Source organism: Camellia sinensis, chromosome 2 (assembly GCF_055761805.1).
Source record: "Camellia sinensis isolate YWXY chromosome 2, ASM5576180v1, whole genome shotgun sequence".
NCBI lineage: Eukaryota > Viridiplantae > Streptophyta > Magnoliopsida > Ericales > Theaceae > Camellia > Camellia sinensis.
This window is the reverse complement of record NC_138962.1, coordinates 35,779,159-35,805,497: the sequence shown is the minus strand read 5'-3', so window position 1 is coordinate 35,805,497 and position 26,339 is coordinate 35,779,159. Positions and strand designations below refer to the sequence as shown.

General features: G+C 41.9%; 2 protein-coding genes and 1 long non-coding RNA gene across 4 annotated transcripts; 2 read left to right on the top strand and 1 right to left on the bottom strand.

Moving 5' to 3' along the window:
* Positions 1–135: 135 nt before the first annotated feature.
* LOC114316011 (uncharacterized) lies at positions 136–2,437 on the top strand. Of its 2 annotated transcripts, none has more exons than XM_028262662.2 (2): positions 136–388; positions 854–2,437. In XM_028262662.2, exon 2 carries the CDS (start codon positions 965–967, stop codon positions 2,030–2,032), a length of 1,068 nt encoding a protein of 355 aa, XP_028118463.2. In that variant the 5' UTR covers positions 136–388; positions 854–964; the 3' UTR covers positions 2,033–2,437. The 2 variants fall into 2 exon arrangements, with proteins under 2 accessions (XP_028118463.2, XP_028118464.2); XM_028262663.2 differs by having other exon boundaries at positions 254–388; positions 945–2,437.
* A 1,246-nt stretch (positions 2,438–3,683) lies between these two features.
* On the top strand, positions 3,684–4,321 carry LOC114316013 (uncharacterized). The gene is made up of 2 exons (XR_014360798.1): positions 3,684–3,875; positions 3,983–4,321. It is a non-coding gene; the product is annotated as an uncharacterized LOC114316013 (long non-coding RNA).
* A 155-nt stretch (positions 4,322–4,476) lies between these two features.
* On the bottom strand, positions 4,477–26,067 carry LOC114316012 (uncharacterized). Its single transcript, XM_082914087.1, has 4 exons — positions 25,510–26,067; positions 6,217–6,445; positions 5,044–5,168; positions 4,477–4,900 (listed from the first exon to the last, which is right to left on the bottom strand). Exons 1-4 carry the CDS (start codon positions 25,864–25,866, stop codon positions 4,814–4,816), a joined length of 798 nt encoding a protein of 265 aa, XP_082770213.1. The 5' UTR covers positions 25,867–26,067; the 3' UTR covers positions 4,477–4,813.
* Positions 26,068–26,339: the final 272 nt, after the last annotated feature.

The window sequence follows — 26,339 nt, the reverse complement described above, 5'->3', positions numbered from 1 at the left end:
ATTTTTAACCTTACACTCACAGTAAGACATATGGAGCTGGGGCGTGCTGGGGTCCCAGCACGGTTGTATTTATATATCATATTATTTTGATATATTCAATTGTATAACATTACCCCATTTCATAACCAGTTTAATCATAAAACAGAGAGAGAAAAAAAAAGAGAATTAAAAAAAAAAAGGATTGATTGTAAATTGTAAAAAAAATACAGCCAAACACGTCCTTAGAAAAACCCACACATGAAAACCGCACGTGTGTAATGACTTCGGAAGAACGATTGGAAATGTCTTCATGGGTTTGCTGTCCAATGTTAAATATCAAAAAAACACAGACAAAGCATCGATCGAACGAATTGGGGCAACGATTACACTGAAAATCTCCTCGAATCAGGTCCATTTCTCTCTCTAATGCTCAATACGCTTATTGAGTTTTCACTTCTCCTCAAAATCTCATAAGGGTTTTCAATTACTTCTCAGAATCACACTTTCAATTTCTCTCAATTTTATTCTCATTTTAGTTCTTCTAGTTATCTTTCTACTTCTACTTTCTTCGATTGCTTGATTTGCGTTTTGGGTTTTCTTTTCTCATTCAAATCTCATATTGGTTTTAATAGTTGTTGGTTTGCTTTCAGTCTATAATTTTTGATATTGCTTTAGAATACAAATTTTGTGTAATTTTTATGTTAATGTTGTGCGTTAAGCTTTATCTCATGATTGAATGATAATTACCATCTAGAGAACGTTGCAATTGTTGTTTGAGCTTAACGTCTATATGGTTTTTCTTGTTTCTAGTTTCAAAATGTTGTTAGTTCATAATTGTGACTATCTTTTTGTTGCAATTGTTTCAATTATACAGATGAAAACTGTGTTTGGCAATTAGGGTTTCCAACTACGGATTGAAATTTGTGTTTTTTCCTGGAATGTTGATGTGGGTTTGATATTGGTAGGTGTGTTAGTTGGAAGTAAAATGGTTGCCAATCAGCATTATTCTCGAATCGACACTTTAGAGCTCAAAGCTCTTGTTTATCAGAAGATTGGACATCAAAGAGCAGACAAATACTTTGATCAGCTCAAACAGTTATTTAGTTCCAAGATTAGCAAGAATGAGTTTGATAAGTTCTGCATTCAAACAATTGGGAGGGAGCATATATCTCTTCACAATCGGCTTATTCGTTCCATTGTCAAGAATGCTTGCCTTGCTAAAGTTCCACCATTGAAAGTTAGAAGGGTAGAAGAGTCCCTAAATGTTAAAGTTGCAAATGTTTCTCAAAGAAATTGCCTTCAATCTCTTTATGGTGAATCGTTTCCTCCGTCCCCTCGGAAGGGTAGGTCTCATGTTAATAGGGATCGCAAGTTTCGGGATCGTCCAAGTCCTCTTGGACCCAATGGGAAGACCCAAAGTGCCACGTGTGAGGAACCAGTTCCGAGAGTACAAGAGCAGCAAAGCACAACGGAGTTGCTTTCTCTTGGTAGCCGACCTCCTGTTGAAGTTACATCTGTGGAAGATGGGGAAGAGGTTGAACAGATGGCTGGAAGCCCTGGTGTCCAAAGCAGGAGCCCTGTTACAGCTCCTTTTGGTATTTCCATGAATGTTGGCTGTGCTCGTAAAACTATTTTTAATGGATCTGTGTATAATTTTCATCCCCAGACCTGCCAAAACAGTGGTGAGCTACCTGATGCTAAAACTCTAAGGAGCCGTTTACAGCAAAAGTTGGAGATAGAGGGCCTTAGCATCTCAGTGGACTGTGTAAACCTGTTAAATAATGGTTTGGATGTGTTTCTGAAGAGGTTGATTGAACCTTGTATGGGACTAGCTGGGTCAAGGTGTGAAAAAGAGCACCTTAGGCAACTAAATGGTCAGATTATTAATGGTTTGAATGGGGTTTTACCTGGAGGATACATGCAAAAACCAGCCCAATCTGTTTATGCATCTATGTTGGATTTTCGTGTCTCAATGGAGTCAAGTCCTTGTATACTTGGAGAAGATTGGGCAATACAACTTGAGAAGATCTGCTCACGTGCATCCGAGGAATGAACAGAGGCTAACTAGAAAACCTACTCAACAGTTTGACATAAGGTCGGACCCTGGGGCATGAGTTCAAGATTCCCCGTGAAGGGATGATACGACTCTTTTTCCATTGAAGATTTGCTCTTAGATGAATCTTGAGCTCCAGTGTTAATGTGGTATTCACAACCACTGCCAAAGGGAATAAGCTGTGATTTGGGAAGTTTCAGATTAAGTAGTTAGGTTACATTTAGATTAGCAATATAGTTGTTGGGGATGGAAACATGTTTATACGGTCATTTTACACATTTTGATACTATGGGAAACCTTGCTTGTCTCAAGAGATCCAACATCATTCTTCAATTGATACCTGTTGTAGTGTTGTGCCTTGTGTATTGAGTTTTCCATGGAATAAAGCATTATTTAATTCCAAAATTGTTAAGTTACTAGATTTGTCAACTAAGATCTTAATTGAACGTGATGTGGAAGTGAGTATCTACTTTTTTGTTGTTTTATACAACCATTTTATTTCTCCATGACCCATCCATCATGTGTAAGTTTTATGTTCGTCCTGAGCTATCATATCATTTGGTACTTACCAATGTGACTTTAAAATATAGGGGGAGGAAGTTACCATTTTATTTTTTATAAGTTTGAAGCATTTGAAAATTTTACAAAGAAATAAAAAACATTGCGGATGGGATTGCTATCCAATTTTAACCAAATTGCATCAGGCATCCACAAGGATAAAATGTTTTTTTTTAGTATATACGCAGGAATGCCTGATTTGCTCTGTGCAATGGACATGAATTATTTCCTTTTGCTCAAGATGTTATGCCCGTATGTGCAGTCCTTGTCCTCTTGCGATAGTTTTTCGCTTGAGATGTTATGGACTTGTGTCCAAATTACTTGTTAATTGGTTTGAAGTTCCTCTGCAAAAAAAAAGTCTGATTGAGGACTTCAATTCAAAAGGTGGTTGCAAATGGAATATGCACTGTCACAGGTCAGCTTGCTTTTGATTGACATGTTGAGCTTCCAAGAAATTATTGAATGGTGCAACATCATACTTGATCTCAATTTATGCGATTTTTTCATTTTGGAAATAAATTAATTGAACTGAACTCAAGTTGAGGGTGGCGCTTGGAAAGTTTCTCTTTTCTTGCAGATCATATGTACTCGGATAGGCAAGACCTCTACCCGCTAATGGATTCTTTGAGTGAGATGAAATGGAGTGGGTGGATGAATCAGCAAGTACTTAGGAATGTAAGTCAGTTGAATGACTTGGTAAGAACAAATTATGCTTATTTATATTGCAAAATGTATTTTCTATTTTCTGTATTCTGTTTTCTTTATGTTTTGCTTTTACATTTTGAATGATATTCTTGCCTCATTCAGGAGAAGATCAAAATGTCTGTGTGCATGTTGGCCATCCGCTGCACCATGCTGGCCTCCCGCAAAGCTCTCATATGCAATCATTGGCATCGACATCCATGAACTGACAAACGAGAATAGAACTGGGTGTATGAACCCATTTCAAACAAGAAGCAAGTTTAATTTTCTCTTGTCTAGTAAAGGCTTAATATCCTGTATTGTTTTTGTTTGTGGAGTTTGTCGTCGGGAAGGAAAGGTCAACTTCACTCAGTGTCTATGGATGATTTTCAGGCAATTCTTGGTTTGAACTTCACTCAGTGTCTATGGATGATTTTCAGGCAATTCTTGGTTTGAAATTCTTGCGTTACACCAAGACAGCAGTGATGCCTTACTCCCAACTCCATGCATCCTATGGGGGAGAAGCCACGTCTCATACCCACAATGTCGACTACGAACATCGACAAGTTCTTTTATGCTATGCAGATTAAGGGGGTGAGATGAGGTGAGCAAAATTCGGTTGCAGTATTGAATAAGACAATGAAGTGTGTCCTAGGGCAATTTGTTGATGTAATGCTTGAACAACTGCCTAAAGAGTTGCCTCACGTCCAGGTGTGGATCAGGCAATTAAACTTGTGCCTTGTGCAAAGCGTCCCGTCCACGCACCATACAATATGGCTATTCCTGAATTGCAAGACGCACCATACAATATGGCTATTCCTGAATTGCAAGAGTTGAGGAACCAGCCCACGCACCATACAATATGGCCATTCCTGAATTGCAAGAGTTGAGCGATGGATGGTTGTTTCCATTGTTATTGTTAGTTCTATAGATCTCAAGTTTATTTCTTCCTTTTTTCCCTTCTATTTTTTTTTCCTGCTCACAGACTTGTTGGATGATAGTTTCATTATTATTGTCAATTCTATAGATAAGTTTTTTTCTTTTTTTTCTTTTTTTTGGTCATTGTTTCTTTCTCTCATTTACTTGCTTTATCACTAAATGAAGTTCTTTTTCTTTGCCAAAAATTAATATTCCAATTCCAATTTACGAATCCAACTTGGAATATGCCAACACTTTCTTTCTGGACAGGGATTGAAAAGCTGTAGTTGGAAGCAAGAGAGTGATACAAGTGAATTAAAAAGAAATAACTTCTGTAGCTTACAAGTATGTCAATACAAATATTATTTCAATTAAATATAGTTCTAACATCATAGAGTTGATCACAAAAACACAACCGTGCCTGATTTTTACTGCTCAACTGATAAATATATGGGCTCTTCTGGTTCTTCAACCACACTCCCGCTTTAGACGTCCCATCATCGGCAGATGCACTCATGGAGTTCGGCGTGTATGATTCAACGCAAATGCACATGACGAGGAGGTGCAGTGAGTATGATCCAACGCATCAGCAGTACCATTGGGTCATCAGCTGATACATCTCACTTAAGTAGTGCTGCTTGCTTTATCTAAGCTTGCCATGTATGTCATGTAAATAGTCCATAAATATGAAAATGAATTGCTCACCAATGGCTGCCACAATAAAACACCAAAGCCAAAAGATATGAGCTAAAAAGAATATCCCGTAATGTTAATCTGATAAGATTAGTCTTCCTTGTTCATATATTCAAACTAGGGTGTAATTTCCTAATATGCAGATAATGTCTCACGTTTACCTGTAAATGAACGGGGATGAATTTGAATGTCACAAAATCACATATGGGCCAATACATAACACCACTCAGCATCGTAGGGAGCAAGTCTCGCTTCAATCGTGCAATTATTTCCGCACCATTTTCACCTGAGGTGGGGAACAATGGAAAACCATCATAACAACATTATTATAGTCAAACAACATAATAACATGAATAGTTTGTACTTGATGCCGTGAAGCAAGGGTAGAAAGTAGCAAGTTCAAGAGAAGTAGGACAGACACAGCAATGACACAACAGCATTTTGATGTATCTATACAAAGACCTAGATAGGGGTTATGTATTATGCACAAATAGCATTATGAGCAAACCACCACCTAAATTTTGTTAACTAATCCCCACAAAACAAATACCAAAATTTGTGATTGTTAATCTTCATTGTTCACAATATGTTTCCCCGTTCCATTTCTTAAATTGTGTTATTTGAACCAAAAGAGTGTAAAGGCCAACCTTAATTCTACAATCTAATAACTATGCTTTGCTGGTCATTTTGACAACAGAATAGCCACAATCCACCTGACCATTGAGATCATCTAAACATTGACATCTCAAATTAAATCCACACACTAGGTCATTCTGCTAGGATGATTCGGAGCACCAAAATCCTGCACATCATGAAGAAGGGCAGGGTAGGCCTTATAGCTGCAAAACTTGTTATATCTTTACTACAAAATTTAGTAGATAATTATATGAGCTATTCCATCATGAATTAACTTTCTGATGGATGAATGGGAACAGGAAAGGAATCCCAACGTCTTCATTTAATATGGATATTTATAGTTAAAAACCATGCAAGCAATAAATAAGGACCAAAATGAAGAATAGAAGGTGCATTTCCTAGGCTAATTTGCATTCGAAATATTCATATCTGTATAATAATAATTTTTCTTGTCAGCCTAGCTGCTTTGTTCACAGTTTTTAGATGCGTGTGATAGACTAGTAGCATTGCTGTTAAACATAACAACAATATTCTTGACATTGTATTAAATTAGAACAATTGGCTTTAACTTTGGGTTACTTGAGAAGAATAACAATGAGGTAGATCATATTAATGACACCAAGTTCATTGTATGCATAAGCCTAACAAATCAACTATCTTCAACAATATGAATATTAAAAATTTTGAATTTTGTTTACCTTGTAGGGCTGCATTCACAGAAAAGAAAACAACAGTCATAATAGGTCCATATAATGTCTGCCCCATGACAATTTTTTTCAATGTTGTGGTGAAATCGCGCTTTGGAAGGACTTTTGACATGAAGTTGAACCAAAAATGCAACGATGGTCCCAAAATAATCATTCCATATCCAGCCATGCGTAAGGTCCTCAAAAAATCATAAGGTTCTGAAGATGGCTCAACAATTGTCTGAAAAAAAAAAGTTCAAATGATGTGTCAAATCCACACAAAGTAAATAGACTTCAAAAAAATTCATTGAGTGCAATATTAAATTTAGCATTCAAACACAAAAAGAGATCATTACCTAATATTGTGTGCAACATATATATAAGAATTTCATCAAATTTCTTTTGTAAAACAAACAGTTCAGAGAAATCCAAGATAGAATACGGACATGCAATGAAATAGAGACATAACGTCTTCTCTGAGAAATCTACTGAGTGCAAAAACAAATTTAACGCTCAAACACACAACAGTACATATAAAGAGATCATTTGCTGATATAGCATGCAACAGATGTAAAAGATTTCATCAATTTTCTTTTGTAAAATTACAGTTCAGAAATATCTATAGTGCAGTTTGTGGGTGATAAAGATTAGAGGCGATCGGTCATTGACCTCTGGGAAGATGGTAGGCACTTAAATGGCCTGAGATCACCGGAGGTGGAGAGGAGGAGGTCAAGGCAAGCTTGGAGAGGGAGAGGTTGGTAGTGATAAACCTTTGAACACTAATGTAAAGTATGAGAAAGTGTTTAAGCATGAGACTTGGTTGTATTGTTGTTGTTGTGTCTCGCTGCATATACGATACGTTACATAGGCCACAGGAGTATTGGAGTCCAAGCGAACTGTTGGACAGGTGGCTCGTTCTCCTCAACTCTGCCAGAAGTGATATAAGCCCTTCTATCGTCTGTGGCTTGCCGGCAGGCGGAGAGCAACGTTTCATGGCAGGCAGAAAGTAACATTTCGTATATGCATCGGATGACATGAATGTAAGGTCATTGTTGCCTCTTCTCCAAGCCTGGTTGAGATGGAGTTGTCTTAGCAAGAAGACAACCATCTGGACGATCCCATGACCTCAGCCGCCAGTCCAGTATCCTCTGATGATCCCGAGCAGTAACGCCTGGGTCCTGCTCCCAACCCAGGCATCCAAGTAGATAAATGGGCCAGGGCCTACCTTAGTGTTTAAGAGAGCCAAGGGCTCGCTTCCAAGTGACCAAGTAAGAGAATGGGCTGCGGGCTTAGCTCAATGTTTAAGAGAGGGGCTAGCTTCTGAGCGATCAAGTAGGAGAATGGGCCGCAGGCCTATCTCAATGTTTAGGAGAGCCATTGTTTATCAATCTAAGTCCAAGTGAGCCGGGGGCTGATTATATTGTTGTTTGGCCTTGGAGCGAGGTATGAAGGACCATGGGCCCTGCAGGGCCATGGTGCTGCCTGTTGCAGGGCTCTTTATATCTAGATATATTTGGGCTTGTATATATGCTCCCGCTTAGGCTAAGCATATAGTTTTGATTGCCCTGGCACATGGCGCCCATAGGGCTCGCCATACGACATGCCAGACGTGGTGCCTTATTGGTCTGCCACGTAGGTGGGGTTTTGGTGATGTGGCACCTATAGGGCTTGCCACGTATTGAGCTTGATACAAGTACCCACAATAATGCCCCCTTGTACAGATGCTCTTATAGCTGATAAGAGTATTTGTACATGACTATGTTAAAAAGTTTTGAAAAATATTAACTCATGCAAACAAGTATTCAGATAGAATCGTCTAAAATTAGGCTTTTGATATAATGGGGACATTTGGATTGCTCATGGAGAGTTTACATTTTAAATTTCATCTGGTGCGAGCCGGCCGGATAAAGATGTGGGCTTGTTGGGTGATGGCTTGATTCTGGGGAATTTCCACTACTTCACAGGAGATTTCGGCTTCGTTCCATAGGCACCAAATTCCGCCTCTCACCCTTTCTATGCCGCTAGGAGGGGGGCAATGGTCTTGGTGTTAGAAAAGCCCATGATTTGGCTCATGAACTGGGCCTCGCTTCCTTCTTTTTTTGTGTTTGTGATGATGACGAGGTGGAAGCGTCTGCTAGAATGTAGGTGTATGTAGTGTTGGAGGAAGTTGGGGCGAGCAACACCCTCAGTGTTGAAGAAGAGGATGTTAAGCGGAATGTTGTAGGGGATGTTTGGCTGAGCACTGCGGGAAACGCTCTCTTCTCCTATGTTGAGATCTGCAAGGCTCTCTATGTCCCATCCAAGTCCCAAATCTTCATTTGGGTTTTCCAATGGCGCAGACATGATGGAGATGTAGTGGTCTAGATCTCTCTCTGTTGGTCTTTGCGAGAGGATGTTGATACGGATCCCCTCGAGATGTGGGACTAACACCTGATTTGCCTGGCAGGTGGAACCCTGGAGAGTGAGGTTGATTTATTGGTTTAGCAAAAACCAAGTATGGGACAGTGGTATTGTGTAAAGTTCTAGAATGGTTAGTGCTTTGTACCATCCTCTTATTTTACCCCGGAATTCTTCCGGCACCTCTACTACTGCATGAGCAGACATTGGGTGTTGGATCCAAAGGGATTCGAATAGTTGATCTTGGAATTGCCATGGAGGCATGGAGAGCATCTTTCGAAAAAACTCACACACAGGGCGGCGACGGCGGTGAGTAGGAGTGGAGCTCGAAGCTCTAGAGCTGGAGCTTGAAGCTCTATAGCTTGGACCTCTCGTGTTTGGAGCTTTGTTCACCGGCTGCCAAACGGTGTTATCTCGGTGCCCCTGGCCGCCGGAAGCCATTTAGAGAGGATGGGTTGAAAGGAGAGTGTTAGCAATTAGATATGAATTTGTCTGCGTTTTTGTGTGTTGTTGTCCTGTATTTGTGCTCTTTTATAAAGATGGGAAAGAGGGGGTGAATTTATTGACTTTTGCAGCTTTTTGTTGGGAAAGAGCGATCTATGGAGAATGGAGAAGACAACTCATCAATTGGATTTATAGGTTTAGAGCAGACTACTAATATTAGCTGATTTGGAGCTGCTTGGTAGCGTGCGATAGCTTGAGCGATTTGTTTGAAGAGTCTAAGGTTGTTGCAGTCTGCTTTTAATATTTGTAACAGGTAAAAAGAATTTTTGATTGGTTTAAGGATTTTCCTTGGGAAGGTACAACCTCAGTATGTATATAAAATTATTTAATCTTTTTTTTTTTTTGGAACTTCTCGTCCTGCTTGAACGTTGCATTATTGCCACATAAAAGATTGTGTATATTTTTGGTATAACTTGAACTTGTTCGAACCATTCGAATAGTGAGATCGTTGTTTTGTAGAAATAAAGACTCTCTTTATATATAGATATATATATTTTTTGAATCAGGTAGGAGCTCTGTTTGCACTTTTTACCCATTGTATGGAAGGGTGTGTTGTAGACTTGGTTACCGTAGTTGGGTTTTCGTTTTTGTGTTTAGATTAATGTACCGTTTAAAAAAAAAGGGTTCCACAGTCTCTCAGGTTGATTTCTGGGTTTCTATACTCCCTCTCCTCCTCTCTCTAAAGTTGGTGGGCTGCGTTTGTTGTATTCAAGCTTTTAGAGAGAACAAGAGGTTGTCATCGGTGGGTCGCGAGAGTGTGGAGTGGTGCAGCAATGGTGAGGCGACTCGCAGGCTGTCTCGGACTGAAGCAGATTGCGACAGTGGAGGTTCGGATTTTGGGTATAGAAGAGTGGCTAGAGTTTTGTGTTGTTGGTTGCATGTTGGGGAACCGAACTTCGAAGTCGCGAAAGGGGAAGAGAGACAAGTCGGGCAAGGAGACAAAGGAGGGAAGAAAAGTGCTGTGTCTCGGATGGGTTGCGAAGCAATCGGTTGGGCTGTCGGAAGTTGAGTTCTGATTCTGGTTTGGCTGCTGGGGCTGGGTTTTGTTTGGGTCTTGATCGAAGAACCTGTGCGTGAGCCATCGGCAGGAAAGGCTGGGTTCGATCTGTTTGATTCGATAAATTCTAAGGGTAATTGCTATGGGTGAATCCTGAGAGGAGCAACGAACCAGGAAGGGGAAGAAGAAGATCCGCGAGCACTCGCGTAGCTCATCGCGATTGGCGCTGCCGTGGGCTTGAAAGGTATGTGTATTGCTCAGTTGAATTTGATGTATGTTTTCATACATAGATTCATATATATATATATATATATATAGTGTTGTTTTGTGGAAAATAGGAGGCTGTTTGAAAAATAGAGGTGAGCCACGAAATAAAAATATTTTTTTGTTGTTATTTTTTTTTTATTTATATATTTATTTATTTGTTTATTTTATATATATATATATATATATATATATATTTTAGCATGAGGCAGATCAATAAAAAAAAAAAGGTTGTGTTGTGGAGAATTGGAGAGGTCTATAATAAAATGTTAATTAGGTAAAGGGTGAAAAGGTTGGAAAGTTATTAATAACGAATACTGGAGAGATGTATGCTTAGAAAAATAAAAATAAACTGTTAGAATAAATATGGGAGAGCTACTTGGCAAAATTTAAGGATTGTATTGAGAGTTATGAGGTTTTATTGTTTTATGATTTATAGGTTGTAAACAGAAAAGCTGAACCGAGGGAAGCTCTCAAAAGGATTTGGAGAAATATAAAAATAAGGTAAATGAATAGAATAATGAAGGGCTATTTAATTTAATTTAATTTTCAAATTGATGAGGTAATAGAGGACTGTAAATAAAGGAGAGCTATAAAAGATGAAGCCCATGAAACAAATTCGGGAAGTATAAGAAAATGAGCCGAGGGAGGCGCAAGAATTTTTTTTTTTTTTTTTTTTTTTACAAAATAGAATTTCGCGAAAGAAAGATGAAGCGAGGGGGGATCGGTGTGAGGGGAAGTAAAGATTAACGCGAGGGATGGGGGGATTTGCGAGGGAGGGGTTTGGTTATGCGAGGGAAAGGGGCTATCCCAAAATATGGGTTTTGTTTTGTTATGTGAGGGAAAGGGGTATCTCAAAATATGAGTTTTTTTTTTTTTTTTTTAATGAAAATAAAATAATGAAGGGAAAGGAGCTATCCCAAAATATGGGTTTTGTTATGCGAGGGAAAAGGGCTATCCAAAATATAGGTTTTGTTATGCGAGGGAAAGGGACTATCTTAAAATAGGGGTTTAGCCTTAGCGAGGGAAAGAGGTATCTCAAAATGTGAGTTTTGTTATGCGAGGGGAAAAGGGTATCTCAAAATATGGGTTTTGTTATGCGAGGGAAAGAGACTATCTTAAAAGAGGTTGAGCCTTAAGAGTTTTGTTATGCAAGGGAAAGGGGTTTCTCAAAATATGATTTTTTTTTTTTTTTAAATGAAAAGAAAATAATGAAGGGAAATGGGCTATCCCAAAATATGGGTTTTGTTATGCGAGGGAAAGGGGCTATCTTAAAAAGGGTTTAGCCTTAGCGAGGGAAAGAGGTATCTCAAAAGGTGAGTTTTGTTATGCGAGGGAAAGGGGTATCTCAAAATATGAGTTTTTTTTTTTTTTTTTTTATTTTTTTAAATGAAAAGAAAATAATGAAAGGAAAGGGGCTATCCAAAATATGGGTTTTGTTATGCGAGGAAAAAGGGCTATCCAAAATATGGATTTTGTTATGCGAGGGAAATGGGTATCTCAAAATAGTGCCTTAGCCTTAGCAAGGGAAAGAGCTTTTTTTTTTTCGGTGAGAAGGGCTATGCGAGGGAAAGGGGCTATGCGAGGGATGGATTATACGAGGTTTTTTTTTTTTTTTTTTTTTTTTTGGGTGAGAAGGGTTACATGCGAGGGGTGAGGAGAGTTGCAAGGGATGGGCTTGGTTGTGCGAGGGAAAGGGGCTAGCTAAAAATATGGTGATTTTTTTTTTTTTTTTTTTTTTCCCGGTGGAAATAATTAGAAAATTAGTGAGGGATGCGAGAGATAGAAGCCTAGCGAGGGGAAGAGGCCTAACTCCAAATAGCTTCTTCTTCTTCTTCTTTTTTTTATTTTATTTATTTTTTATTAATGAAAGGGATAAAGACATAAGAAATGGATAGAAACATACCTGGAAGGTGAGGGAGAGGTGAATTGCGAGCGGAAGGCCTAACTCAAAATAGTGCCTCATAAAATGCACCTCAAAAGTGAATGACATTTCTGATTTGTAAATCTTGTGTTGATGTAGGAAAGGCGAGCTTTTGTGATATGGCTAAAGTAAAAGGAGAAAGTGTTGTGTCCCGTCGCAGCGCGCAACAATCACTAGCAGGTTCTTCTGGCATTTCCAAGTCAAGAGGGTAAATCCAAGAAAAATCTTTTTAAGGCCAAAAAGGACGCGGATCCTCCAATCGTCCCTCCAGCAGAATATTGGTGTAGGGCACCTTTCTTTGGTGTCAGGGATTTGTTTTGGGCGAGGGTGGACTTATTTGATGACAATGGCAGGGGCCCAACTGATTTTCTTCTTGGTGGGGTTGAGCCAGAGAAAGGGGTTGAAGCTTTTGTTCCTCCAGAGTCTGTTGTACGTTTTCATGTGGAAAGGGGCACTTATCCTTATTCTTTTCCGGCTTTTGAGGATCATACGGGGCCCAAAGATGACTTCGATGTGTGGAGTGCAGCTATCTTTCGCCATCCCTCATATTGTGAGGTGCTTACTAGGGCTAAGATTGCTACTACTATTTGTCAGTGTATGCGGATTAGATGGGAGCCATCTTGGCTGGGGTTCGCATTGTCACGTTGGAGTTCAAGTTCTCATACTTTTATTGCGCAGTGGGGCGAGACGACGCCTACTCTAGAGGATGTGGCTATCTTGACGGGGTTAGAGCACCTTGGATTAGCGAATCCTAGCGTAGGAAGTTTGTCCCTTAGCCAGATGGCTATTGTTGGGAGATTCGAGGAGGCCGTGGCACCGGCAGGGAAGTTATTGAGTTGTTATCAAAATAAAGTGTTAGTAACATCTCGATCACGAAAACGACCAAAAAACACTTTCGGGGGATGGCTTCGATATTGGTTTCAAGATCTTAGCCATCAGGTGCAAGGAAATGCAGAGGATGGATTCATAGGTCCAGGGATGGAAGGGGACAAGTGGGAGAGTATTGAGCATTTAGCTACTTTCATTACATATTGGTTGTCGCGGTACGTCTTGATGGGTAGACCCCAAGACGGTATTTGCCATGAGCTCTTTCCTCTTGTTGCCATTCTTGTTTCCGGCCGTCCGATTCCGTTGGCTCCTTTATTTCTAGGGGGGCTGTATAGGAGGTTAGATATGTATTAGGAGGGTGTTGATCGTTCCAAAGGACGATACGATGTTACCAGCTTCCTCCCTACTACCTTTCTGCAGTTGTTTTTGTATGAGAGATTTCCTAGGTTGGCCCCTATGCCAAAGGTGTTTCTATTGAAGAAAGTGAGCAGCGTTCTGCTAGGTGGGCTGAGGGATGTGTACAGGGGAGTTTGGCCAGCATTTTTGATTTTGAGGACAAGTTTGTTGCTCATCCTTATGTCAAGCCAGTTTGTGGAGTATCTTCTACCGTTGCCTACCGCCTAGATGATTGCGAGCTTGTTCTCGAGCCAGGTGTGTCTTATTTGGGGGATGCGGATTCAGTGATGGTTCTTAGCACCGTTTCTGGGTATTTACCTTATTTTCTGGATGGCACATACGATGTGGTGGCCTATAATCCTTTAAGGATTGCTCGACAGTTTGGTTTGGACCAAGGGGTTCCTCAACATCTTCCTTCTCCTATACCTTCAGCCGCCGACTGTATGCAATTATATGTATACTTTTTTCTTTCAGAAGAATTAAGGCGTCGGGGGCGAGTTGTGCTAGCAAGTAAGGGTAGAATTGGCGAAACCACCCCTAGTTGGAGGAAGTATTGGAGATGCAATCTTGCATTATTTCGGGCTTTCTTGAGTAGCTATCTTGATCCTGTCCACGTTGAGCTCATTCCATCTGATGACCTTGAGTTATGTATGGCTCGCGGAGAGCGGGGCTTGTCAACTGCAGATAGGGGGGAACTCAGCCCACTGGCTCGCTTATCTAAGGTGACTATTGCTTTGGAACAAACCCAGATAGTTTCTCCTGACCGACCTTCTAGTGCCAAGCGTAAAAGGCCACCCCCTTCCTCCGTTCTTGTTCCAGTGCCTGGGAGAGTACCTCCACAGATTAGAGGTATGGATCCGCCTACTAAAACCAGGGTTGCCTGCCAAGCGAGGGGTTGCTCGACTGACACCATTGATTCGTCACAGGTAAACTCATATTTTGTATTTTGGAATTATTTGTGAGTTTGTGGCGTTTCCAATACGTTTGTATTAAAATACCTGTGTTGTTTGCAGGGGGCGGCTGGCGCGTGTTAGATAAAATTGGCGCGGCATAAAGTCTTGCCCATAGGTGCTGAGGACGATGTAGAAAATTCAGAGGATGATGAAGAGGGTTCGGATCAGAGTCTTGAGGTTATGGGGGCAAGGGATGATGTTGAAGACGATGTTGAAGATGATATTGGATGTGACATGGTTAGTGCTAGGCCTTCTTTGTTGGATACACCAAATTCTAGGGATGCATTGGTTCCTTTGCGGGCCAAGATTGGAGGTGGTGTCCCTATTGCTCGCTTGTTTGAAGGTGGTTGTAATTTTTCACATAGCGATGTGCTTAGCTCACGAGTTGGAGATGCGAGTACATCCGTGAGCTTGTCGTGTGGCATTGGCTCTTCTGCACCCATTTCTTTACATGCTTCTACGACCTCTGTGAGCCTAGAAAGTAATGTGCCCACCATTCCTTCGGGCTCCAAAGTTGGAATCAACTTGCCTATTGTTTCAGCTGGTGCAAACTTGGGTGGTGTGCTCGTACGCGAGTTGTTTGGCTTCATTCAGAAAGGTGCTAGTGATATTGGGGGTAGCCTTCAAAGGCCATCACTGCCAACTATTGATGGAGATTATTCCCTCATTCATGCTACTGATGGAGATTTTTCTCCTATTTATCTTCCCCGTGGCAGTGTGGTTCTTAAAGGGATCGATGGGAAGGAAAAACTACTGGATCCAGCTGTGGTGTTTGCCGGGGTAAAAGCAAAGTTAATTCCTCGACTGCTCTTTGTTCTTCATTATAAACCGACCACTTTCATGCACTTGGGTAGCTCTTATCTTCGGACTTATTTTTTGGATGGTTTTGGAGAATTCCTTAAGGAGCTTTACAAGTTATCCCCACAGACAACTTCTTTTGATGAGGTGTTGGCCCAATGTGCTGTTTTGGGCGAATTTCGTGATGACCGGATTAACAGATTGGAGGTGGGTTGGTTGGATGATTGGTTATCTCTTCTTGAATCCAAGGTCAGGAGGAGGATGATTGAGGCTGAGCTAGGCGAGGTAGATAAGGCTTTGGTTGTTGCTGTACGAGTGAAGGAGGAACGTAAGCTATCTTTTGAGCGAGCACAGAAAGCTTTGAATGAAGCAGAATTGGCGACTTCTAGCTTGAGAGAAAAGAAAACGATTCTTGAAGCAAGATTGGCGGGTGAAGAAGAAGAAGATCACCGTTCCAAAGACTTGACTTAGTTGGATCATAGCTTTGTAGCATATGATAGCTTTATAGCATATGATAACTTTATAGCCTAAAACTTTTTTGTATGTTGGAGATTTGGGCCTCCCTTTCTTTTTTGTAATTGAAAATCTTCAACTACTTAATGGAGCTGACTTTAGAGTTAAAGCGTAATCTTTTATTAATTGTGATTATAGTTAGAATAAGTGTGGAAATTATATAGCAATGAGTAATTTCTAAGGATAGTAAGCCTTTAACCATTTCGCATTGATAGGGCTCAGGAGGGTTTGAGAGTCAGAAATTCTGTAATACCCATTTTCATTGACTTCCCTTACTACATAAGGACCCTGCCATTTGGGTGTGAACTTGTGGGTTGATGTTTCCCTCATGACGTGAGGTGCAGCCCGTAATACTAAATCACCTTCATGGAACTGTCTTGGACGTACCAGAGTATCATAAACTGTAGCTATACGGCTCTGGTAAACTTTAAGATTAGTCTGGGCCTTGTCCCTTCTTTCATCAAGGACTTCCAACTCTGACGGTCTAGAGTACGGGCTTGTTCCACTTCGGAAGGCCATGCGAGCTGAGGGTATGGCAATTTCCATTGGAAGGACGGCTTCCGTGCCATATACCAACGAAAATGGGGTCATTTGAGTTGGTCTTCTTTTGGAAGTTCTGTTTGCCCAGAGCGCCATTGGAAGCACATGTGCCCAGTCCCTTTGACAATCCTTGAGAGTCCTTGAAAGGATTCTAAGGAGTGTTTTTTTGGTTGCTTCAGCTTGTCCATTGCCCTGGGGATAGTAAGGCGTTGATTTATGGTGTGTGATGTCGTAGGAGACTAAGAGTTTCCCCACTTGGCAGTTGACAAAAGGGGTCCCATTATCTGACAGGATTACTCTAGGAATACCAAAACGACATATAATGAATTCTCGAATGAAATTGGAGACAGCGGCTCCTGTTGCCTTCTTCAGGGGGATGGCTTCTACCCACTTAGTGTAAGTCTCCGTGGCCGCTACGATCCATATGTGTCCCTTTGACGGTGGAGAGATGGGGCCAATAAGATCCATAGCCCATGTGTGGAAAGGCCATGGTGAACTCAAACTATGCAGATCAGTGGTTGGTGCGTGAATAAGGTTACCATGGAGTTGACAAGGTTTGCAACGTTTGGCATATATTTTAGCATCCGCATCCATGGTGGGCCAATAATAACCTATATGCAAAAGATGTTGGAATAGCTTGGCTCCGCCTTGGTGCTCCGACCCATGAGCAAGTTCTAAAACTTTATGGATTTCTGCTCCCGATAAGCAGCGTAAAGGCTTCTCGTCAAAGCCATGCCTGAAAAGTTGCCCTTCCTGCAAAAAGAATTTCGAAGCTCGCTTCTAGATTATTGCAGCTGTAGAGCGATCTAGCGGCAATGATGCTTCTTTGAGGTAATCTATATACACTTGACGCCAGTCGGAGGTGATTTCTGCGAAATTGCATTCAGCTTTTGGAGGGAATTCCTGGCATTTGGTGCACCTTCCCTGAAGGTTGTCTGCTTCTTTGACCATAGTAGGCCAATAATATCCCTGTCGTTGTAGCCTTCTGTAGAGGCTCGCGTCTCCTGTTCCGCAAGAACGATTGTGAACCCCTTCTAGCTTAGACTTGGCCTCGGTAAAGTCGATGCATCGTGCTAGCAGACCCCCAGGCCCTCTGTAGCAGAGGACTCCTTGGTAAATCGTGAAGTGATTGATTTCGCACAAAGGTAGTTTACTTGAGGAGGCGCGGAGCTCATCGATGATTGGGGCTCTCCAGTCGGCGGGTTCTTTTTCAGGAAAAATAGTTGTTACCGAGCACGGCATGGAGCGCTTCAGCACTTCTATCTTAGTTGATTCTTCCGCAAATTCTACTTTAGAAGCCAAGGTAGCAAGGGCGTCTGGGTGTCGATTGTGGAAGCGAGGAGCGTGTTTTATCCTTACCATGTCAAATTTATCTGTCAACCTTTGGACAATGGTTCTGTACGAGGCTAAAGGGGGCTCTTTAATAGCATAGTCCCCATTGGTCTTCTTGACCACCAAATTAGAGTCGCCTTTGATACATAGGAGACTTACTCCTAGGTGGAGTGCTGCCATAAGCCCTAATATCAGGGCTTCGTATTCCACCTCGTTGTTAGAGCATTTAAAATTCAGTTTATATGACAAATTGACTTCAGTTTGATTTGGGGAAATAAGGACTATTCCAGCTCCTCCCCCTTTAGAGGTGGATGATCCATCGAAACTCAAACTCCATTCTCCTTCGGTGTTTACTTCGGCTGCTTGGAACTCATCTCCTGGCAATTCGTCCGAAGGTGGTTCATGCTCTCCACTAGGGAAGTGAGCCAAGAGGTCGGCAAGTGCTTGACTCTTGATGGCCTTGGGAGCTTTGCCAGTGATGTCATATTCTGCTAATGATAGGAGCCAGCGAGCTGGCCTGTCGGAGAGCGCTAGTCTAGTGAGGAGAAAGCGGATGGGATCGCTTCTGGTCATGAGATGGATGGGATAAGAAAGAAGGTAATGGCGGAGCTTTTTAACAGTAAAGACTAGGGCGAGGCAGTGCCGCTCAATGGGGGAATATCGGATCTCAGCTCCTTGGACGACTCTACTTATGTAGTACACGGGTCGTTTGAGTCCGTCAATTTCCTGGGCGAGCAGAGCTCCAACTGATTTTGGCGTGGAAGTGATGTAGAGGAGTAAGGGCCTTGCCGGCTGAGGAGGAATCATGGAGAGAGGGGAAATTAAAGCTGACTTCACTTTTTCGAATGCTTGTTGGTGCTCCTCATTCCAAATGAACCTGACGTCCTTCTTTAGTAATGAATTGAAGGGTTGTGTTATTTTGGCCATAGCTGGGATAAACCGTCTCAAGTAAGATGCCTGACCAAGGAAGGTTCTCAACTCATCCAGACTGGTTGGTCGTGGCATATTTGTGATGGCGGCGACCTTTGCTGGGTCGGGGTCTATCCCATGGCGATGAACGGTGCAGCCAAGGAACTTGCCGGCAGTGACTCCGAATGCGCATTTAAGCGGGTTCATTCTGAGTCTGTATTTCTTACAGCGTTCAAAGACTCTTTGAAGGTCTCTAAGGTGACTGGTCTCCTCCTTGGATTTCACTACCAAATCATCAATGTAACATTCCAAGGATTTGTGCAGCATGTCATGAAAGATGGCTGTCATAGCTCTCTGGTATGTTGCTCCTGCGTTTTTTAATCCAAAAGGCATTACAATATAGAAAAAGTTACCTATAGGAGTGCGAAACGCTGTCTTTGGGGCATCCTCTGGGGCCATCTTGATCTAGTTATAGCCGCTGAAGCCAGCCATGAATGAGAACATATGGTGCCCCGCCGCTGAATCAATCAAGGTATCTATGTTTGGGAGTGGGAACTCATCTTTGGGGCAAGATTTGTTTAGATCTCTGAAATCGACGCACACTCGAATTTGACCATTCTTTTTGATAACTGGGACGATACTAGAAAGCCAGGTGGGATGTTGGATGGGTTTGATAAACCCTGCTCCAAGCAGCTTCACCACTTCGTCCTTGATGTTGAGCTCCACCTCGGGCTTATAAAATCTTACTCCTTGCTTGACTGGGCGAGCCAGGGGGATGACATTCAAACGGTGCATGGTAACATCTTTGTCTAATCCTGGTATTTCTTCATATGTCCACGCGAAAACGTCCGAATACTTCTTGATCAACTCGATGAGGGGCCCCCATTGTTCTGCTGGAAGATCTTTGCAAATGAAGATAGGACATCTGGGTTCTCCTTCGGGGGCTATGTTGATTTCTTCCAGTTCTTGCTTTTGGGGCCGAGGGCCATCCTGTAAACACTCTGGAGCAGAACGGACTTCTTGCAATCCATCTTGCTTGGCGGGGACCTAGTTAGGAGATGAAATGGCTGCCTTGGCGAGGGGTTTAACTTTTGAGCTTTCAGCTCCATCCATATGAGTTACCGCAGGACAATAGGATTTGTCAGAGTGTTTATCTGTTACTGGAAAAGCCACAGCTTTTTTTCTCCTTCTGCTCTTCTTGTCTCTACTTTTTTTATTCTTTGCCATTGGCAGGCGTTGGGTCAGCACAAACAAGGTGTAGCAACAGTGATCTTCTCCACTTAGTTCACGATGGACAATTGCTACGTCGTCTAGCTGGGGGTCGGCATTGGTAACATTTGCCAACCCCTCGCACCATCATAAACTGTATACCACTCTGCCATCTCTTGTTTGAAACCTGGTGACTTTAGGGAGCTTTCTTGAGGGCTCTGATTTGGTGAATGTCTTTCTACGAGGTGGTGATGAACCTTCTTCAGAGAGGTCATCCCAGTCAGGTATAAGAGTTCCTCGAAGTGGCAAAGGAGGTTCATCTTCATCGACATGATTGTAAAATACTGCATCTGCCATGTGAGCTTCATTTACTCGAAAAGGCTTTTGAGAGCCAGCTATGGCTACTACCTCATTGTTGTAGATTGCTTTGACACATTGATGGTAAGTGGACGAAATCGCAGCATATCTGTGAAGCCAAGTTCTCCCTAGAAGAGCCTGATAGGTCGTCTCTGCTTCTATAACATGAAACTTAGTAGTAGAGCGAATTGGTCCCACTGCTAAGTCTAACTGGACATGACCTATGGTTTTAATTTTTTGGCTTCCAAAACCGGCGATGGAGATGGGTTGTCTAACTAAGTGCTTTTGTGGGATCCCGGCTGCCTGGAAAGTAAAATGAGGCATCACATTGAGTGAAGCTCCTCCATCCATGAATCCTCTTTGAAACTCCATCCCATTGATGAATACTGGGACGTAGAGGAGACGGTTATGTGGAAATGGTACTTGTTTGTCGGCCTCGGAAAAGGTTATTGCCAAGGAGTTATCCCAAAATACTTTCCTTACTGATCCGCTTACACTCATGCACGTTTCACCATTCTGCTCTGCAAGTCTTAAAAAGGCCTTGGTGGCTTCAAAGCGTGTTGCTTCAGACAGGCCGAATTGGTCGAAGAACCACTTGAACTTTGTCGATTTCTTAAGTGCTATCACCCGTCTGGTCTCAAAATCCGAACAAGTGGGAGCTGGGAGTTCAGCGAGCTCGCACACCATTGGCTCTTCCATCTCGTCATAATGTGAAAGCATCATGACCGTCTTACCATTATCCTTATGGCGCGGGAGAGGATCTTTCAAGACATCTTCTGTTTGGCGAGGTAGCTCCAAAGCGTCTTCAGACATCATTTTTTGAACTAGGGATCTGCGTGCCCAACATTCCGTAGTAGGATGTTTAACGGAACAATGGTATATGCAATAATTTGCCCGCGCTTGATCCTTTTTGTTAACAGGTTGCCTTGGCTCGGGGAGGTGAACTTTTCCATCTTCTAACCAAGCGTTGAGGAGTGCCTGTGCTTCATTCACTGAGATAGGTAATGGTGGGGGAATTTGATCGAACTTTCTCTTTTTTGCCTACGGGTCTTCTCTTCCCAAGAGGAGCCCTTGGCTGCATACACAGCGTGGTTGCGTCGGTTAGGCCTCCATGAGAAAGGTTGAGGTGCTGTTGGTCGCCATGAGTAGGGTTGTGGTGCTGTCATTCGTGCCCCTGATCTTATTGTTTCACTTATGTTTCGGGCCGCAGCACATAAAGCGGAAAAGTCAGGGAAGTGGTGGTTGACTAGCTGGAGTTTATAAGTCGTGAGCATTCCTTCAATGCACAATGACACCAGTTGGTGTTCTTCCATCGGGTCTTGAATGTCTACTGCTTTTTTCCTGAAACGGCGGACGTAAACGAGAATGTCCTCCCCAAGTCGTTGTGTTTCCCTCATAAGGTGAAGGGTGGTTAACCTTTCTTCAACGTAGAAAAACTTGATATAAAACTTTTTTACCAAGTCTTCCCATGAAGAAATAGAGCCAGCAGCGAGGTTAGCATACCACGAGAATGCTCGATTTGTGAGGGATTTGGAGAATTCCCTCATGCGGAGGTTTCGGTCCTCTCGGTGAGCTCCAAGGGCGTCAAGAAAGCGTGAAACATGCTCCCTGGCATTCCCTTTTCGTCCGTCAAAGCGAACAAACTTGGGTACTGTGTACCCCGCCGGATATGGAAGACTTGCGATGTGAATAGGGTAAGGGGGACGGAGGTCCAATTCTGGGGAGGCAGGGATGTGACCTTTGTTTGTCTGAAGTAGACTGTGTATGTGCTCTTTTACTACTTCCAATGTTAATGGCTGGGAAGGGTTCTGATCCACCGGGAGAGCAAGAGAGCTAGTGGAAGTCACTGCGGTGGGAGCTCCGCTAATGGATCCAACCTGCGGTGGGGGTATTTGGCTGGGAGCTGACGGAGGGAGCGGGGCGACCGTTTGTCTTCCTGCCTGGGTTCGCAAGTTGTTTTGCGTAGCGAGGTTGGCTTCCGAGCCATTTTGGGCTAATGGCGGAGCGCCATTTTGTGATGCTGAAAGAGGGTTAGACGATGATGGAAGTGTAGGTGCCCTTTGTAAGGCTAGTAAGGCGTCCATTAAGAGTTGTTGGTTCTGTTGCAGAGAGGTGATGCTCTCAGTCAACGCACATAGTTGGTCCGCTATGACCGGTTGGGAGGATTGTTCTTCTGGAGAGCCGCCGGAGTTGTGTTCCGAGGTCTCCGCCAGGGTCTCCCTACCGCCACCTTGGGATGTTGCTATTCCAGTTCCAATGTTCTTTTTGGACGCCATGTGAAGCGAGCACCACTCTTCCCCAGCAGAGTATAATGTGGGTGATAGAGATTAGAGGCGATCAGTCGTTGACCTCTGGGAAGATGGTAGGCACTTCAATGGCCTGAGATCACCGAAGGTGGAGAGGAGGTCAAGGCAAGCTTGGAGAGTGAGAGGTTGGCAGTGATAGACCTTTGAACACTAATGTAAAGTATGAGAGAGTGTTTAAGCACGAGACTTGGTTGTATTGTTATTGTTGTGTCTCGCTGCATATACGATACGTTATATAGGCCACAGGAGTATTAGAGTCCAAGCGAACTGTTTGACAGGTGGCTCGTTCTCCTCAACTCTGCCAGAAGTGATATAAGCCCTTCTGCCGTCTGTGGCTTGCTGGCAGGCGGAGAGCAACGTTTCATGGCAGGCAAAAAGTAATGTTTCGTATATGCATCGGATGACATGAATGTAAGGTCATTGTTGCCTCTTCTCCAAGCCTGGTCGAGATGGAGTTGTCTTAGCAAGAAGACAACCATCTGGACGATCCCATGACCTCAGCCGCCAGTCCAGTATCCTCTGATGATCCCGAGCAGTAGTGCCTGGGTCCTGCTCCTAACCCAGGCATCCAAGTAGATAAATGTTCCAGGGCCTACCTTAGTGTTTAAGAGAGCCAAGGGCTCGCTTCCAAGTGACCAAGTAGGAGAATGGGCCGCGGGCTTAGCTCAATGTTTAAGAGAGGGGCTCGTTTCTGAGCGATCAAGTAGGAGAATGGGCCGCAGGCCTATCTCAATGTTTAGGAGAGCCATTGTTTATCAATCCAAGTCCAAGTGAGCAGGGGGCTGATTGTATTGTAATTTGGCCTTGGAGCGAGGTATGAAGGGGCCATGGTGCTACCTGTTGCAGGGCTCTTCATATCTAGATATATTTGGGCTTGTATATATACTCCTGCTTAGGCTAAGCATATAGTTTTGGTTGCCTTGGCACATGGCGGCCATAGGGCTCGCCATATGACATGCCAGACGTGGTGCCTTATTGGTCTGCCACGTAGGTGGGATTTTGGTGATGTGGCACCTGTAGGGCTTGCCACGTATTGAGCTTGATACAAGTACCCACACAGTTTAAACAAAAATATATGGTATTGTAAATAAGTAGTAGAAGATGATGCCTTTGAGATGCAAAGAGAAAAAGAGGGAGAGTAGGGTGGGGGGCAGAATAAAAGAAAAGTTCAAGATAGAATATGAGAAAACATAAGTTCCAGCATTATTTCCACAAAAGGATTACCTTCAGACTAGAAGCTGCTTCTCAGGTTTTTCAGCCCCTTCTTTTATGTCAAATAGATCAACAACCGCAGCTTCTTTACATTAATAATTGTGCATGATCTTAATGATTGCAATTGAACTTTCCAGCCACAGTAAAGATTAAATAGGGTAACAGGTCCATTATGTTTTCAAAGCAAATATATTTAGTCTGACTGTTAACTGCAAGAGTTCCTCATAAACCAATTGCATTGATAAAACTTTAGTCTATTGTGTTGCACTTGGGAATGCATCATAATGGGTTAGTAGACTAAGTTGAGAAACTGAAAATTTCAGGCTTGAATATTTGCCCAGATCTACTGACGTTACTCCATTATATCATCAGGTATATATATGCATAAGTATGATGCATTAGTTTAGAACACTTGTTCTTTAAATTGCATTACTTACCTTTCTTGAGTCTCGATACACATAGAATTGGATTTTCCTTCCAAAACATGACTTTGGTCTGTTTTCCGAGGCTAGATCAACGTCTGGCCAAAGGCTGCTCAAATGGGATGGTACTTTCGGCATTTCAACTACAGATAGGATTGCCTAAAGTGGGTTCAACTTCAGTTAAGAGGAAAGGTGTCTTTTATTTTTTGAAATAACTCCTGTAAGGTCCTGATTCCTGCTCCACCTGTGCTCGAGCAGGCCCTGGGTGTGGGACTCTGGATGTTAGTTTTCTAATCCAGTAGCTGTGCGTCTGCAGCCTGCCAAAGAGGCTCAAGTGCACGTACAGAAATTTGCCTAATTAGGTCAAAACACTGATTTTTGTAATTGTTGATGTATGCTGTAGAGGGCTGCACACTTTGAGGGAGAAAGCCTAAGGAAAATTGGCTTACTTTTATCTTACTTGAAAGTTGAAACCCATCTTTCGCAAACTATGTATTGGACCTATTTGGTGAGTAAATTATGAGTGAAATTCTTGTTTGAGTATTTCTCTTAAGAACTCCGCACATACATTGTGTATTTGCATACCTATCCACAAACCAAGGTAAACAGATTTCAAACAGAACTTTTAATTTCAGGGGCCTCTAGGCACAAACAAGTCCTTCACTATACAAAAAATTTATTCTGTTTAGGACACTCAGTTGTTGAGTTACTCTGCTAGTCAGATGCTTATTGCTCCTATGAGTAACATTTCACTCACTTCGCTCGTTTTGTTTGAGTGATTTGGAGAGAAGAAATGAAATGGAGAGAAATGGATTTCAATCACTTGTTTGGATTACCATATATGAGAAAGAGAGAAATGGAAAGAACACAATTCTCTCATAACCCATATTTTCAATTTTTATTTTCAATCTCTCTACTTACTAGAACACCAAAATTACCATTTTAAATATAGAACAAATAAAAAGACTAACACCTACATAAAAGATTAATTTGGTAATATAACATTATATCATTTCTTTTCTTTTATGTAGCTTAACTAAATAAGATATGAGAGACTTTTCTTTTCTTTTCTCTCTTATCTATCCAAACAAAAGGGGAAAAAAATTTGCAATCTTTTTTTTATTTTCTCTCATAACTTACCTAATCAAAAAAAATTAAAATTAAAATTCAACCCACCTATAAAACAAAAGCAACTATTCACCCCTCTAGGCAAATACAAAAATTGATTCTGTTTAAGACATTCAGTTGTTGAGTTACTGAACTATTCAGCTGCCTATTGCTCCTATGAGTAACAATTTACCAAATGCATTGACACCCAATCCTCTATTTAAGTTTAAACCCACCGTCTTTATTATATGTTTAAAGCAGCTAGAGAATATTCTTTACCAGGATACCACATTCTAGGAAAAGATAACAAAATATGGGGAGTTTTTCTTTTAAATACCTGAGATGAAAAATCAGCAGATGTATAAATGAAGGCACAGGTAATGCTTTTGGTGAGAATAGGGCGAGACTTCACCATCCCCAAATACCACCCAACGATCCCAATCTTCGGCGACGACGAAACAGTAGATGAAAAGGACGAAGAGAATGTAGTGGAAGAATAGCGCTCGAGCGCTCTAGTTTTTGGGCAAAATGAATGTGGAAATCGAGCATAAACCCTTGATTGTTGCTGTTGTTGTTGTAGTTGTCGGTGGAGAATCGGAGCTTTGGCTGAGTCGGCGATTGAATGTCTTTGAAGAAGTAGGTTGCGAATGGAGTGGAAGCTTTTGCTGCCATTTCTGAGGAAATTGGAGCTCATCTTTGTCTCCCTCTCTTACTCTCCCTCTAGAATCTGGAATCTGCTTGCTTTTTGTGTTTTCTGAGAGGGAGAGAGAGAGAGAGAAGAAAATATAGAGGGGAGGAGAGAGAAACAGGAAATGCGTGAAGGAGGTGGGAAAATATGAAATGGGCTCCGTCCTTTAAAATATTATGGTTGGTAACCACTTTCTCGAGTATGGAATGAATGCATACTCGCATCTCTTTCATTTTTTTTGCCCTTTTAACTTTAAATAATAGAAATTATAAATAATAATAATAAATTTAACTCATATAATAAAATAAGTCTTTGAGTTTATAATTTGATCGATTTAAGTCATAAATTTTTTATTTATTTTTAATTTAAATTATTTATTTATTTTTATTGACGAAAAAATGTATTTTAACTATTAAACTAAATGAAAAAATATATTTTAGACATTATATGTACACCTATATTAGTTTAATGACTAAGAT